At 51.6% G+C, this 15,684-nt stretch overlaps 6 protein-coding genes across 6 annotated transcripts; 3 read left to right on the top strand and 3 right to left on the bottom strand.

Annotated features, from left to right (window-relative positions):
- The first annotated feature begins 1,036 nt into the window (after nt 1-1,036).
- PV06_09777 (uncharacterized protein) lies at nt 1,037-2,418 on the top strand. The gene is made up of 2 exons (XM_016411250.1): nt 1,037-1,263; nt 1,336-2,418. The coding sequence occupies exons 1-2, from the start codon at nt 1,101-1,103 to the stop codon at nt 2,100-2,102; spliced, it is 930 nt and encodes a 309-aa protein (XP_016258004.1). The 5' UTR covers nt 1,037-1,100; the 3' UTR covers nt 2,103-2,418.
- Nucleotides 2,419-2,674: 256 nt separating this feature from the next.
- On the top strand, nt 2,675-4,267 carry PV06_09778 (uncharacterized protein). The gene is made up of 4 exons (XM_016411251.1): nt 2,675-3,199; nt 3,284-3,538; nt 3,607-3,746; nt 3,809-4,267. Exons 1-4 carry the CDS (start codon nt 2,919-2,921, stop codon nt 4,054-4,056), a joined length of 924 nt encoding a protein of 307 aa, XP_016258005.1. The 5' UTR covers nt 2,675-2,918; the 3' UTR covers nt 4,057-4,267.
- Nucleotides 4,268-4,600: 333 nt separating this feature from the next.
- On the bottom strand, nt 4,601-7,542 carry PV06_09779 (uncharacterized protein). The gene has a single exon (XM_016411252.1). It carries the CDS (start codon nt 7,201-7,203, stop codon nt 4,735-4,737), a length of 2,469 nt encoding a protein of 822 aa, XP_016258006.1. The 5' UTR covers nt 7,204-7,542; the 3' UTR covers nt 4,601-4,734.
- Nucleotides 7,543-7,904: 362 nt separating this feature from the next.
- On the bottom strand, nt 7,905-8,821 carry PV06_09780 (uncharacterized protein). Its single transcript, XM_016411253.1, has 2 exons — nt 8,676-8,821; nt 7,905-8,614 (listed from the first exon to the last, which is right to left on the bottom strand). The coding sequence occupies exons 1-2, from the start codon at nt 8,739-8,741 to the stop codon at nt 8,090-8,092; spliced, it is 591 nt and encodes a 196-aa protein (XP_016258007.1). The 5' UTR covers nt 8,742-8,821; the 3' UTR covers nt 7,905-8,089.
- A 2,703-nt stretch (nt 8,822-11,524) lies between these two features.
- PV06_09781 (uncharacterized protein) lies at nt 11,525-12,879 on the top strand. Its single transcript, XM_016411254.1, has 2 exons — nt 11,525-11,725; nt 11,859-12,879. Exons 1-2 carry the CDS (start codon nt 11,638-11,640, stop codon nt 12,758-12,760), a joined length of 990 nt encoding a protein of 329 aa, XP_016258008.1. The 5' UTR covers nt 11,525-11,637; the 3' UTR covers nt 12,761-12,879.
- A 142-nt stretch (nt 12,880-13,021) lies between these two features.
- On the bottom strand, nt 13,022-15,308 carry PV06_09782 (uncharacterized protein). The gene is made up of 4 exons (XM_016411255.1): nt 14,889-15,308; nt 14,542-14,826; nt 14,275-14,479; nt 13,022-14,214 (listed from the first exon to the last, which is right to left on the bottom strand). The coding sequence occupies exons 1-4, from the start codon at nt 15,211-15,213 to the stop codon at nt 13,293-13,295; spliced, it is 1,737 nt and encodes a 578-aa protein (XP_016258009.1). The 5' UTR covers nt 15,214-15,308; the 3' UTR covers nt 13,022-13,292.
- Between the last annotated feature and the right edge of the window lie 376 nt (nt 15,309-15,684).

Raw genomic sequence — 15,684 nt, forward strand, 5'->3', positions numbered from 1 at the left:
AGCTAGGCGCTTCATAGATATCACGATGACTGATCAGTCGAATAACTCAGTGATATGATTGGCATCACTTCCTATTCTTTAGAATGACTAGATATTTATCGCAAACGGAGGTGAACTACACAAAGAGGTTCTACTAGATCAATAATGGTCGATATATAAACACTTCGATAATGCATCGCTAACGTGGACTTTGGTAGCAAACACGTCAACATCAACCACGACCCCGAATCACTTCAAGATTCATCATAGCAACATGCCGCAGCAGTTCGAAACCTCCATAATCGAGATGGTCCTCAGCAGCGAGGCATTCCTACACGTCATCGAAACGGTCAAGGATGGGATACTAAGGTCGGCATCCGAAGGGCAGTCCAGGAGTCAAGTCGGCAACGGTGGTTGCGACGTACGACTCGAAGATGAAGTGAAGCGTCTCAACGGTCGTCTTGTGGAGTTGGAACGCGAAGTACACCTGCTCAGATCTGTTCGTGGAGGACGATGAAACAACACAACGGGCTATCAATGTCGAATTTGGTGTTGATATCAGTCTTTTACTCGTATCCGTACCTCTTTTGGTTATTCCGTGCTCCCCTACTCCATATTTGTGGCTCATGTCCTCCGTATCTCACCGGAACGAAGATCACCCGTATTAGACTGGGTAAAGTACAGATTTCCCCCCTGACAGGACCCCCCTGTCACGTCTACCTTGGCAGGGCGCCACTAGGCGGGATATCTGTAGGTTGATCCCCTGTCAAGCAAAGTCGGGCGTCGAATGGCCAGACCCGGAAGGTTGAAACACCAAGCCGCAATCTCCAAAACTGTGGGCGTCTCGCTAGCGCTACAGAGTCAGCTAATCTCACCTCGGCCACGACGAAATTATATCTTGGAAGGCTTGTGGCTGTTACGCCATCAATAGTCCCCCAGGCGTTTTGACATGGGTTCTGGCAGAAAGAATGAAAACCTTCTCGAGGGGGGCCCACGATGGACAAACATAATAAATGTCAGTGTCGCGCTTGTAAAATGGTCGAATGTTTTTCAGTCCGTCCAGCCTTGTCCATCACCAGTTCATCCCCCGTCAACCTCTATCGTCCTCCACGATCTCAAAGATGAAGTCCTCCTACTCTCCTTTGGCAGTATTGGTGCTGGCCGCCACCGCGGGTGCTCAATCCGCGCCCGGTTTCCCGGTACAAGTCAACAATGAGCTGTCTGTGGATTTTCAGAGTTCCTCCGACAGCTTTCTTCAGCCTGGTCAAATGTTGTCCCTGAACGGTAAGCAAAGGCTGGACGACCTATTGCTGTCAAACCAACTACTCTGGCTAACACTCTTTGATTTCTCTACAGACGTTCAAGACGCGCCCACCGCCTCTGGCCCATCCGGCTCGACCAGGACGTTGAGTTTCATGTTGTTCATGATCGATCAGGACGTCAAGTCTGATGATGGCTCACGCGTCGAACTCCTTCATTACTTCCAGCCCAACCTCGCTGGTGCATCAGAGGTGCTCTCTGACTTCTCGAAAGACGCTCAGAACTTCACCTCGGCGTCTCCTGTGCAATACATCGCTCCAGGACCCCCGGCGGGCGACGGTCCGCACCGATACACGCTCTTGTTGTATCCACAATTCGAGGGCTTCTCTGTTCCCAAGGCCTACTCGTCCTTCTTCCCTCCGGCCAACGTCAATGCCAGAATCGGCTTCGACATGGCAGGCTTCGCCAAGGCCGCCAACTTGCCTCAACCCGTCGGCGCCAACTGGTTCGAGGTCCAGAACGGCGAGGCTGCCCCATCAAGTACCGCCGGCTCTGGATCCGCAGCTAGCACGAGGACGAGCTCGAGTGATTCAGCATCGACGTCTGCTTCAGATAGCAGTGCAACAACCACGGCCAGCGGCAGCACTGGGTCATCAGAGACTTCAGCAACTGCGGCAACAGGATCTACTTTGGCCACCTCTCTACCCTCGTCATCAGCCACGTCCTCAGCCAGTGCATCGGCCAGTGCATCGGCTACTCCTGCATCTTCGGGTGGCAATGCGGCTGGATCCGTGGACGCAAGGAACAGCTTTGCTGGATTGGTGGTTGCGCTTTCGATGAGCGTCTTCGGACTGTTGCTGTAAATGATGGATGCAAAAGATCTGCATAGGTTCTCTTGGCCATGGACATATACACGGCAAGCTGCAACTCCTTCAAGCAAGGTATCTGTATAATATGAGACAGGAATTCTCAGAGTAGAATAAAATGACTTGATGCAGTATGGACTGAACGCCCGTAGCATCTCGTATGGATGAGTACGAGTACTTCGTATATCAGAGCAGCGAGTTATCGATCTACAGAATATCAAAACTTTAGCGTGCCTGTACCTGTCGATCTTGGAGTCTATAAGGCTAGACAAGTCTGTTAATGAGATGAAGGGTTATTCTGTGAGGTCACTCTGTTTAGGGGCTTTGGTGTAAGTACCTGAGGTAGCTAGTCATAGAGGGATTAATAGGCGTGGCACTGCTTAAGTTATAGGCTGCTTAGAGTGGCCAATCACTAAATACTTGGGCACTTAGACGCCTATTTCATACCCGCATTAACTCTTCCCCGTGAAAACGGCAGATTCCGCCCCCTCGCGCGTCATTGCTTAAGGGGTTCGAACTACTATTGTAGTTAGTGGAAGTCAAACTGCTGAGCCTCAACTTCAATCAACCAAACTTCATTTTATTTGGTGTCACCGCGTTTTCTTGTCCCCGTTCTTGTTTCTTCTCCTAGTCGTCGTCTTTGCTCTTATTCACTCATTTAGAAGTCACTCCTTCGTCGCGCAGTCCAGTCGACTGCCTTTTCATCCCAGCTCATCTACTCGACAGATCGGTGCTCCCGTCGATAAATACCGTACTCCCCTTACCCGATAACGCACTGAAGTTTAAGAGCGCGAACCGTCTCCCACGATCAAGATGCGATCCCCAGTTCTCCTTTCCTCACTATTGCTCGCGGCACCGCTGGCAGTGTCCGCGGCCGGTACCTTGGGGTTTGCTGTAGGCAACACGAACCCTGATGGGTCGTGCAAAAAGCAAAGCGATTTCGAGGACGACTTCAAAGCCATCCAGTCCAACACCGACGCCACCATTGTTCGAACTTATTCCTCCTCCGACCAGTACGCGAATCCGTGCAACACCCCGTCGGAGGTGTTGGCAGCTGCAAAAAGTGCCGGTATCAAAGTCGTACTGGGCATGTGGTGAGTTTTTTTGGGCACAAAAGAATGACACTTGAGGTGTACATAGTAAGAGCAATATCATCTGATGAATCGTCCTGTGTCTAGGCCTGATGGAGGTGCCTACGCCAAAGAAAAGGCCGCCATCGATGCCGCCAACCCGACGCAATATGGAGATACACTCTACGCCATCACGCTCGGTTCGGAAGGAATCTATCGAGGCACGTACAGCGCCGACGATCTCGTGGGTTGGCTCAAGGACATGAAGAACGATTATCCCGATGTCACTATCGGAACCGCCGACAGTTGGAATGGCTGGGCGAACGGTTCCATGGACTCGATCATTCGAAACGTCGATTTGGTGTAAGTGTGGCCGTGAAGGGGCCTTTCGGTTTCCAAAGCCAGCATGTACTAACGGCTTCCATCATTAGTCTCGCGAACGGTTTCGCCTACTGGCAATACCAAGAAATCTCCAACGCGACAAAAACATACTTTGACGACATGGCTCAAGCTCTCAGTCACGTTCAAGAAGTGTCTGGTAGTTTGGACAAGGTCAAATTTATGAATGGTGGTGAGTATCTTCAACCCTCTAGGTAACTAAGAGAATCGAATGACTAATATCGTGATCAACAGAGACCGGCTGGCCGGGAACCGGTGGCACCGATGCCGGTGCGGCCAAGGCAGGTGACGACAACATGAAGACGTACTGGCAATCTGCCGTCTGTGGTCTTCTCGATTGGGGTGTTGATCTCTTTTGGTTTGAAGCCTTTGACGAGCCAGACAAGCCGGATGCCATTGGCGACAACGGCCAAAAGGCAAGCGAACAACACTGGGGTTCATTCACATCCGACCGAAAGCCCAAATTCGATATGCACTGTTAGGATAGAACAACGACAGGGAATCTTTCGGTCGATCTCGGTCAATAGGTTTTTTTATGGTACATAATTGCCGTTTGGGGGATGGTACAGGCAGAGCATTCAGACAACCCCGCCGGCTACGTACCTAGTTGGTTCCAAGCAAGCTGTTAACACGTCGAGTATTCCGTACCGAGTAGAGATCATATTCATGTAGGCACAAAATGTTGTCTTTGGTACTGCCCATCGAACGTCTCCCGTTTATCACTGTACCAAAATCGACCGACTTTACGATACTGGATACCCCGAAACACCTAGATACAGTACCCGTCTAGAAGTGATATATATTAGCACCTGCATCAAGTGTGTATATATATAGGCATTCATTGGTAGCCTTAGTGCGTTGGTGCAGAGGCTGGTGTCACGTAAATACTCATCACAGCATTGATCGATGTTCTCATTATTACTTCTTTTCAATCCCTAGGAATATTGATACTAGTTTCATCACACTCCAAAACTTCCTCTTGGAATTGTTATTTCCCCCCTTGTTTAACGATCTTGTTATACACAAAGCTAAATTAGTAGCTACCTCTTCGTTCTCATCAAGGTACTGGGAAAAAAAACAAACAGTACATATAAAGCTTGCGACCGCCAGCTGGCAAACAATAGACGAGGCTAAAATTACCTGGGTTGAAAAAAAACACTTCAAGGATTCTGATCGGCTCGTCTACCTTCGAGGATCAACTCAACTCGCTTGACCGGATGGATCAACATTCCAGGAAGACACATTCTCCCCTCGCCGGCCACTTCTTCTTGCTCGCCGCCGGCGTTGTTAAACCTCATGCCCAACCAGCGGTGCCAGAGCACCTCGGGGAACCCGGCGTTGTAGTACCACGTCGTGCCACGGAAGTTGTGTTCTCGGTCCCCGAAGACGCTCGTGCGAGCCCCTCCCGTCGCACCGTTTCGTCCGCCGTTGAACACGGCCTCGAGGTACTTGGTCGGCCACTTGCGGTCGATGTATTCTGGGTGAGGGGCGTACACGGCCTTGAGGCCGTGGTGCAGCGCGCAACTGGCCGGCCACATCTCACTAAACATGGTGTGTTTCTTGACGGCCGTCTCACGGTGCATCGTGGTCAGGAGCTTGCGGCTGAGCCGGCTCGCCGTGATGATGGCCGTCCTTCGTGGAGGTCGGCCACGGGTGATGTTGTATCCGGTCGTGTCGTCCGTCAGGAGCCAGGTGGTGCCGTCGGGATCGAAGAGAGGGTTGAACGTGATGAGGTCAGCATCTTCGCCGACTCCCCATGTATACTTGTCCTTGTCGAAAGAGGTCGGCGGAAGAGGGTCACTTTCAAAGGCGACGTCGTCGTCAAGCGGCCGTTCAGGTCCCCAAATAGGTTTATCCCCTTGCTGATTCACGGCGCCAGGAATGTTGGGGTCCTTGGCGCGATTGAGACTGCTCCAGAGATTGTTGGCGCTGTTTGTGCCTTGCTCGGTCTGGACACGAACCGTGTGACTGAAATCGTCCCACTCGCCATGCTCCGAGGGCACAAAGAATCGGCTGTTTCGTTCCCACAGAAACTTCCGCGGTTGTTTTTGGGCCCATTTCGAGACGCTGTCGAAGAAATGATACCAATGGTGGGTGGTGCGGACGTCCATCTCCCAGTTCCAGAAGAAATCGTATTCTGGATGCTGGTAGGCAAAATATTGCATGGGCATAAATGTGCTACGGTAAACACCGTGCACGGGCAGGTCTCTCATCCAAGTCTCCTCCAGACCACCGTACATCAACAGCATCTGTCGCTCTGTCCAGAGAGTACCCATCCCGCGAAACTCTTCTGGTAACGAGTCTCGAAGAACTCGCTCGTATGTTTCGTCGTCGGAGAAGACAGGTAAATCTTGGTTTTTGACCTGTATGAGGAAATGTACCACATATTCTCCTCCACTCATCATAGTCAATTCTGAGATCAGAGATCGCAAGTAGATTTTGTCCTCGGGCGTGTACGGGTAGTCCGACCACGTCCGAATGATAACTGCTGTACGAGGCAGTTTTTCCGAGCCGGTTTTCACACTGTTGGCCGGTTTTGCTGGCATCGACGAGAATTCAGCGGCTTCATCTCGCTTTTCCATGGTCCCTATCTGCATGGCTCTGAATTTCTCGATTCGGGGTTTGGGCAACTCCTTGAAACGATGCTTGTTCGCAAGTACACATCTGTTTTGAGCCTCGGTCCATTTCACACTTCTGAAATCGATTTCTGGCGTTTCTTCCCACACTGCATCTGCTCCCTCCCTTTCGCCTTCCTGTTGAGCGCCACTTCCGCCACGGTTGATGCTGTAACCGAGGCCGTATGGACCTAATCTTCCAAACCGCTCGTAGCAAATGTCTGTCCTCAACCCCAGCAACTGAGCCGAGCCCATAACGGCCTCAGGAAAGCCTCGAGGAACCCCTTCGTAAACCCGGATTTGCGGAATCGATATTGTTTTCTTCTCGTCTAGGAAACAGTCCACCTTTTCTCCATATTTCGCAACGTATTCAGGAGACTTGTAGTCTGGATAAGGGTTGAAGGGCTTGCTAGACTGAATCGCCCGCTTCACTTTCTCCGAATTGATTTCTTCGGGTGGATCTAATGGTGGCTCCTCAGGTAGATCCAGATTTTCCATTGGTACCTCGTCCTCTTTCTTGGGATATTCTGGCACATTCGAAGTTGAAGGTACAAGTGATCGCACTCCTCCATAGTAGCGATCCAGGAAGGGAAAGCTTTCCCACGGCGGTGGTTTGGGTTTGATCTTCTCTTCTTGTATGGCCACCTGAACCTCCTTGTCCGCATTCCAACTCATTCGCACGAGAGAAAACACAAAGATGAGCAGTCCGGCTGCCACACCCAAGCATATCCACCTCATGATCGATCTTGGCATTCGGCCAAGGTAGGAAGGTGAAGAAGACCGATTGGATGTGTAGGCATTATTTATGAGCATGGGTCGGTAGGAGGAGGAGGTCGAACGAGAGGTCGCAAAGGAAGGGTCTACGTCGTCCATGACTGCTTCGTCATTATCGTCGCTGCTGCTTGGCCGGGCCCCAAACCCATCCTTTTCAATGTCTGAATCCCCCCGACTTCGTATTCGTGCCATGGATGAAGCGTTGCCTATTCCTAGTGACGAGCTGCGCTGCCACACCATTGTCGCAGATCTGGTGGCCGCAGCCACGGCACATTGTTTGGCAACTGGGTCGTGGTCGATAGTTGCCCAATGACGCCAGCGAAAAAAAGGTGCGCGGGCAATGACAACCAATTGCTGCCGTGTAGAGAAATCGTGTGTTTCTGGCGCAAAGTCGAATAGAGGATCGTTTGGTAGAGGAGTTTCCGGTTGGCCGCAAGGTACGGAGTATGGGGTAAACAGGTTTTGGGCGCTTGTGTTGCGGTTGTTGATTAACAGGAGTAATTTGTAGGTACAAGAAACAAGTCAAAGTATTCACAAGAATTGATGTACAAAACTGCACAGACACTGAAGACGACGTATATATTGCGGAGGCAGAAGTTGGAATAGATCCTTATCGCAAAAATTGGGCATCTTCCTCGACTTGGTTCTTCGATCTTGGTCCGTCCGTCAACAACACGAGCCACTTGGATCCAGTCAACGCCAATCATGCGCCGCGCCAAGTGGATGGAATACGGGGATGATTTTTGTAATGACAGCTATGATTCTTTTCTAGAGAACAATATTTCCAGTGTCTGACAGCCGCAAGAGCCGCATGCAACACCACGCTTTACCAAAAATACCAGGGGTGTCACTTTGTTGATTCTACGACGAAAGTAATGGAACACTCTCACATCAAAGGTTAGGTAGTCAAGTTCAGTTCTCTACTGGTATTGATTGATCGCCATTGATGAAGACATTATGTGTATGTAGCATCAACAATGTATGCTCTGGCGGCTGATCTGATTGTCCTTTCCCACCCGCCCAGACTCGAGTTGGATCGACTTGTTCCTTAGTCCACTTGGCCTCGCAATTTGCTTCCCGTCTCTCAACTACTCCGTACCTCTCATTTGATCGTCTTTCGATGGCTCTAGGCATCGTTTCCACTTGGTGGCAAGCCTTCTGTACCTCTACCCAAGTCCTCCTTCAACCCCTGTCCTCCTATCTCGAGTTTCTGGCAGTCTTGAAGGACAAAAATCATCCTTGCCCAGTCAGTGTCACTGGGATTTTTCCAGGCGTGCATCGTTCCTCGCTGGACCGCGACATCTCCTCTCTGCATCTGTCTACGATCTCCGCTGTCCAGCACCATCTCGATGGTCCCTTCGAGGACGATGCCGTAGTCCAGACTTTGCGTTCGGTGCATCATGCATTCGTATCCCGGGGCAAAGTCGACTACACGACACACCGTGCCACTAGGGTTGACCAGGCCTAACTTGCCACCCGAGATGACCTCGTCGTGCGTTTTGAGGTCCTTGTCGCTGTTCAGGTCTGCCGGGAACTGCGAAGTGGAGTAGATGACATTGAAGGCCATCGACTTGTCGTCGTACTGGCTCCATTTGCCTGGACGGGAATCTTGAACAATAGCTTTCCCTGTCTTTGGATCGTGACCGGTTATCTATTTAGTATGGCGTGAGCACAGATATCCAAGTACTTCTGATGTTTTCTAGGAAACTCACATGGGTAGTCAAGCCTGGCAAGGAGGTGGCCAGTTGATTTGCATTTGGGGCACGTGAAGAAGCCATATCGACGGTTAGGAGTTTGGACTTGGTGTCAGAGATGTGGAACGAATAGATGCAGAGTCTCGTGGTCGCATAGGTGATCAGTCGAAGTGGGATGAGAAAGGCCGATTGTTGTAGTTGGTGAAGAGGTGATCCATACCCCGCATGCCAGAGCACACGCCTCTAACTCAAACAGCGACTGGCTTGACTCATCTCACAGTAAATGGATCAAATGGATCGAGTGGATATATGCGGCTTCTTGGTACTGGTATATGAAAAGATGGGCTACATGGACTGTGGACCACCTGCGACTACAGTGTACTTCCAGGTGGCCATCATTCACACTGCTGTAACTTGTCCCATGATGGAGGCCGCCCACGCCATCTCCCATTACATTACAAGACCATCTTGAACTCCGGGTCGCGATCATCGCCATACCCAATGAACTTGTCGTATTTGCCTGCAGCCTTGTCTCGGTTGATCTTTGCGCACCACAGGACGTTTAACAAGATACTGTCAAGGGAAATTAGCACAAGTCCTAATGAATCCGAAGGAGACCCGCTTACGCGAACCACGCATAGACCAGAAGACCCAGTATGATGGTATGTGATTTGTGGTATTGTGGTGCTTGAGTAGATGGGTATGTGAAAGCTGTACATCTGTGAGTATACTTCTTTGTACTCAGATGTAGTAGAACTCACCGGAAACAAAACCACCACAGTTAGCAATCGCCAATTGAAGACCTGTACAAAACTCGTCAGTATGCTTCTTTCCCGACCATACCTGGTACTCGAAGGACAAAACGAAGGGAATACTGACCGGAAGTTGTAGCACGCTTGTAATGCCCGGCTGAATTGTTACTATTCCAAACCAAGACAGGTGGAACGCTGGCGTATAACCCCGTTGCCATCAAGAATGTCATGCCGTACTTGGTATGATTGTCATGCACTCCAACGTTGGCAATTGCTGCATAGCCAATAATAGCCAAGGGTAGTACGCAGAGCATAACGACTCCTCGAAGTTTGAGGCGATCGGATAGGACTGCCACAATCACCGTGAGGACTGCTGCCACTGCATAGGGGATGACCGACCATAGTTGGGCTTCGTTTGCGGTGTACCCCAGGCCTTTGATGATGGTTGGCAGGAAAAGCCCAAATGAATATAATCCGGAGAGAATCGAAAAGTACGCGGTCGCACTCAGCCATAGCTGAATATTGAACAATCCACGTTTGACCTCAGACCAGCGGAATTTCTCAGCACCCTCCGCATGGTGACCGTCTGGGAGATGTGCAGAAGTGTCCATCCGCAGTCTCCGTTTGGCCAGCTCTCTTTCTTCAGGCTTGAGGAACCAAGCTGTGTCGACACTGTTTGGCAACAAGAAATAGGCTCCGACGCCTGCCACGAAGGTCAACAGCCCTTCAATGACCAATATCCATCTCCATCCTGCATCAAGGCCACCGCGTGAGCCAATGGATGACAGGCCGCGTGCCAGGAGGCCGCCAAACGCACCAGCAAGAGAAGCGCTGGTGTAGAAGAGACCGATCCGAAGAGCCATTTCGCCTCGGGTGTACATCCCGGACAAATAGAGTACCATACCCGGAAGGAGCCCGCCCTCAGCAAGCCCCAGAAAAGCACGAACTACCAAGAAGCCTGCATAGTTTTGCACGAATCCGAGACACATGCCAATAATCCCCCAAGCTGCGGTCAGGAACGATAGCCAAACCCGTGGACTCGCGCGACGGAGAATCAGGTTGCTGGGCAGCTCAGACGCGATGTAGAAAGCAAAAAAAATAGCGAGTCCGTTGGCATACTGGCTGTTGTTGAGGCCAAGATCATCTTCGAGACCGAAGATCTTTGCATTGCCGACGTTTGTGCGGTCGAGAAACGAGCAAAGGAAGAGAAGAGCAAGAACCGGAAGAATTCTAGGAAGCATTCAGTCCGATAAGCAGTGCTACGTAGCACCACAGTCGAGCCTTACCTTGTGTCCAGCTTGAAGAGAAGTTTTCGAGTAAGTTTCTTGGTATGTTCATCATCGTCGAGATCCCGTTGGGCCTCAAACTCGTTTTGAATATCGACTGGCTTTTCCATGGCAGGTTGCGAATCTACTTTTTCAAGAGATCTATCGCGTGTGTTTTCGGTGCTGGTGGCCATAGTGACCATGTTCTGGGGAATCAGCGTCGTGACACAATGTGAGTACTGTAGTTTTGAACGACGTCACAGGCCTTGAAGGATCGCCGACAAGATTATTCCAAGACCCAACAAGTATCAACAAGACGAAAAAGATACAAGGATCAAATCTCAGTAGAGACGTTGTTCAACTTATAGGTTCATCTGTGCGACCAACCTTTGTTCTGGAGACCCCTCGTCTCTTTTGTACCCCGTGGGCCAGGGCCTGAAAAGGATACTGTAGATAAGGTACAGGGCCATCATCCATGCGCTTTCGGTATTATTGATTCGTGATGGCAGGCCCAGCTCGGACATCCGCCGGGGGCGTTGTGTTACATCAGGCCAGGGTGTAGCGCCAGATATAGTTAAAGATCGATGCGAGTAAGGCTTGGCTTGGTTCGCAAGCTTCACCCGGGCGAAATGGCAGCGAGGAGAACAGCCACCAAAAACCTGGGGAAACGAGTATTTCGAGGCGGAGGTAGAAGAATGTCCGAGTCTCTGTGTTTGTGCGTGGAGATTGCGAGGAAGACGGTTGTTGTTCTTGACGCCGGTACCGGTGTTTCTTTTTGCCGAGGTCTCAAGGTACTGTGGAACTCCGTATTCCCGACTTCACAAAACAACCTCCCAATTTCATCTTGATCCAGCTTTCCATCAGGACATATACATATCGCCGTCTGACTTTGCAGATATAGTCCTGACGAGATAAGCTTTACAGCCCCGTTCCCACCAATCGATTCCCACAAGGCTCCTTTATATGCGTGACTCGTCGTCGGGTGGCAAGGCGTCGGGAGAAAAGCCGTCTCCTCCATCAAGTCGCTTCGTAACTGCCAACAGGTCACAATGTACGTACGCTAATTCCAACCTCATTTCTATTCTGTTCTATTTTCAGAGAATATCAATTCCTTTCCAAACCCCCGTTTGCGTTCGTCTAATCCGCCCGGACGACGCTAACAAGTTTGTGTGTGTGCGTTTTAGCTCGTAAGATCAAGCAGTCGAGAAAGCAGCCACCATCAGCAGCAGACATGTCGAAGCTTTCCGACCCATTGAAGCAACTCATCAACGCGGCGTACGCTCTGCCGGGCTACCTCAAAGCCCCGCCGACGATCCGCTCGACGTACTCGCGGGTGGCCAACAGCGCCAAAGAACATGGCGTGGGTATCCCCGCTTGGCTGACCATGGCCACGGCGACGACCATGACGCTCAACTCTCCCGGCTCGATGATCGAACTGTTCCATTTGACACAGTCACTACCCTCGCCACCTCCGGCCGCTGAGACGGCGGGTTTGATGCGCGAGGTCGGTCTCAAATGTATCTCTTTCAACGGCATCCCCCGCACCATCAACTGCCTCGGCGCGTTTCGCGAGGGCATGCCCAAGGACGTCTTCGACAGCATCCCGTCCCAACCTTCGCGACAACTCGATCCGGACAACATTTCTACTTCGTTCGCCAGGGGCCGTGCCCTCTGGGACAGCGTGTACAGGCCCTTTGAGGGCAAACTGCTCGACAAACTGGCCCAGAGCCACCCAAATTTACCCGTCCACATTCTCAACGGCCACTACTCCAACCTGCTCTCGGACCCTCCCGCGGACTCGCCCATCAAGGTCGGCCGCGTGCTCACGTCTCTCGTCGCCATCGCGTGTCTGCGCGCGCAGACCGGCGTCGGTCCCCAGGTCACCAGCCACGTGTTCGGGCTGCGAAAGGCCTACGCCGACGGCTCGGCCGAGAAGGACATTGAAGGTGGTGAATGGTTGGCGACCGATGAAGGGAATCAATGGATTATCAACGCCATCGACGAGATAGTCCAAGGATTGACGGAGGGACGAGGCACGACTTTTGCCCCGGGAATGGCCGGCGCGAAGTTGCAGGCCAAACTGTAAAAAGTCGGCCTCGACCGGCCCCCGTACTAGGCTCCTGCAGCGAGTATCTCGAAGTCTTTTTGTCGTCTAGAAACGGGAAAAATGAAAAATCCCATTGGAAATAGAATCGACATGTTTTGTACATATCATTCGTTCGAGACAGCATCTCTTGGTAGATACGGAAAGTGTTCAATGCTCATCAGGACTCTGCATTGTGTCATCCCGTCATCGTGGTTCGATGTGCTAGAGTGGTATTTCAACACCATCATGAATGCTGATTGATGAGTCTTCGAAAATACCTCCTTTACAATTATATTCCAGACATCTAGGCTATCTAGGATCAAATAGCTCACCCATGCGTGTAATGCACCAAACGACCCTCGACCGGCCATTCCCCTTCCATCATGCTGAGATGATATATGACGCAAAAAAATCAGCTATCCTTTTCTTTTTCCGTTTACTCCGTACCTATTCATACCTTACGTCTCTCGGTCGCTGCAGTGGAAACTCATCTATCCCAACCAGTCCCTTACAGAAATGCTGCTCATCCCGTTTATTCCATCTGACCCAAGGTCTCGGCAACAGCAAAATTGGCATCCGTCTTCTCCTTGACCTCCTCAACCGTCACGCCGGGCGCGAGTTCCGTGAGCGTGAGGGTCCCCTTTGCCCTGTCGACCTCGAACACGCACAAGTCGGTGATGATGGTACTGACGACCCGGGCACCGGTCAATGGCAGAGAACAGTTCTCGACGATCTTGCTCTTGCCGTACTTGTCGACGTGGTCCGTCGTCACCACGATCTTGGTCTTGTCCGGGTTCGAAACCAGATCCATGGCGCCGCCCATGCCCTTGAACACCTTCCCGGGGATCATGTAGTTGGCGAGGTCCCCGGCGGCACTGACCTGCAACGCACCCAGGATCGAAACGTCGACGTGGCCGCCGCGGATCATGCCGAACGACTCGGAGCTGTCGAACGTGGAGGCACCGGGCACCAGAGTGACGGTCTCCTTCCCGGCGTTGATGATGTCCGGGTCGACCTCTTCCTCGGTCGGGTACGCGCCCATGCCGAGAATGCCGTTCTCGGACTGGATCCAGACCTTGACGTCCGAGGGGAGGAAGGACGGCGCGAGGGTGGGCATGCCGACGCCCAAGTTGACGTACATCCCGTGCTTGAGTTCCTTGGCCGCCCGGCGGGCAATGCGGTCTCGTCGGACGAGAGCTTCTGATTTGGCGTCGGACTTGTTGGAAGGCGTCGACGCCGCTTCGGATTCGTAGCCGCTGTCGTTGCCACTTGGTCGCGTCTTTTTGTTCTCAAGTACCTTGTCGACGGTCGCTGGGACGATGCGGTCGACGTAAATGCCCGGAAGGTGGATATCATTGGGGTCGATTGATCCAACGGGGACAATATTCTCGGCTTCGACGATTGTCAGACGAGCAGCCTTTGCCATGATTGGACCGAATGCCTTTGTGGTGTACCTTTTCGGGAAGTCAGTCATATTCCTCCAATGGTCAAGTTGACAACACGTTGTATCTTACCTGAATTGGCAGTTGCCCGCCTCGTCGACCTTCCAGGCACGCAGAATGGCAACGTCGCCGGTCAAGGCTGTCTCCATGACATAAGTTCTCCCACTGAAGATTCTAGTTTCTCGGGCTTTCCCCCCTTCCAGGACCACCGACTTCTTGGTCTCTGGATCAGCCGGTCCCAATCTTGTAGGGATCTCGCCGGTCTGGATAAAGGTATCTGCATTGCATCAGCCACATCTTCCGTCCATCAACACATCAGTCAGGGTTGCCGCCACTTACGGACACCGGTTGGTGTGTAGAAAGCGGGAATGCCAGCTCCACCGGCACGGATTCGTTCCGCCAACGTCCCTTGAGGGCATAGTTCGATCGCGATCTGGCCGGTCAAGTACTTTTGCTCGAGCTTCTTGTTGCTTCCCAGGTATGAAAGGATGCAGCGTGTTATCTGGCCTGACTTGGTCAGGGGCGAAAGTCCGCCAGCTCCTGCAGCGCCGGCATTGTTGGAGACGGCAGTAAGGTTGTTCAGCGAGTCGACCCCTCGCTTATGCATTGCTGTGATTATAGTTTCTACACAAGTCGTTGTCAGGCTAGAAGATCAATTTTGTATCTCTAGAGATCCAAACACATACCAGCTGTTCCACACAGGCCAAATCCGGCGCTGAAGACGACGGATCCGGACTTCAGGTCTGCGACGGCCTCATCGGCATCTTTGAAGACTTTGGATCTCGTCCTGTCAATGACCGGCTGATCGTCTTCGGCCTGACGGGTTGCTGCTTCTTGCCATCGTGACCGTGAGGTGGTGAAGAGTCGAGCAGCAGCCGGCCTTGATACCCAATGCTTGACATGTGATTGGCGGACAATAGGTCTACGGGGAAGCGAAGTGGTGATGATGTTAGAGCAAGAAGTTGCTCTGATGTCGTTGACGCAAAGCAATAATGTCCTTCTCGTCGCCATTGTGATATAGTTGAAATGAGTGGCCTGTATTGAAAAATCTCTTTCTACTATAATCTACTGCCCCCAAGTACAACAATATTATTATAGAGATATGTCGACGAGAATCCAAAACAAAAACCTCTCGGGTAATTTGAGCGACTTCGGATGTTGGTCGGGCACTTCAGGGAGCATTATCACGGGTCCGTATCCGATAAACACGTGACTGAGGCTAGTGACCGACGGCCATATTTTTGACACCGAGTCCTTTTGTTTACTTTGCCTCTCTGTCTGACCTCTGCAACTTCCAGATCATGTGGGGTGCACGATCAATCTTGTATCACCGAGGATGCAGGTCTCACACATCCCAATAGAATCATGCGATGACATGTGCACAAACAGAAGCAATGTGGGACCGCCTGTAGATTGAATAGCCATATATCCTGGTGTGGGAATAGTATGTGATGGTGACGGTGCAAAATGCACTTGGGACCG

Source organism: Exophiala oligosperma (assembly GCF_000835515.1).
Source record: "Exophiala oligosperma strain CBS 72588 unplaced genomic scaffold supercont1.11, whole genome shotgun sequence".
Classification (NCBI taxonomy): domain Eukaryota; kingdom Fungi; phylum Ascomycota; class Eurotiomycetes; order Chaetothyriales; family Herpotrichiellaceae; genus Exophiala; species Exophiala oligosperma.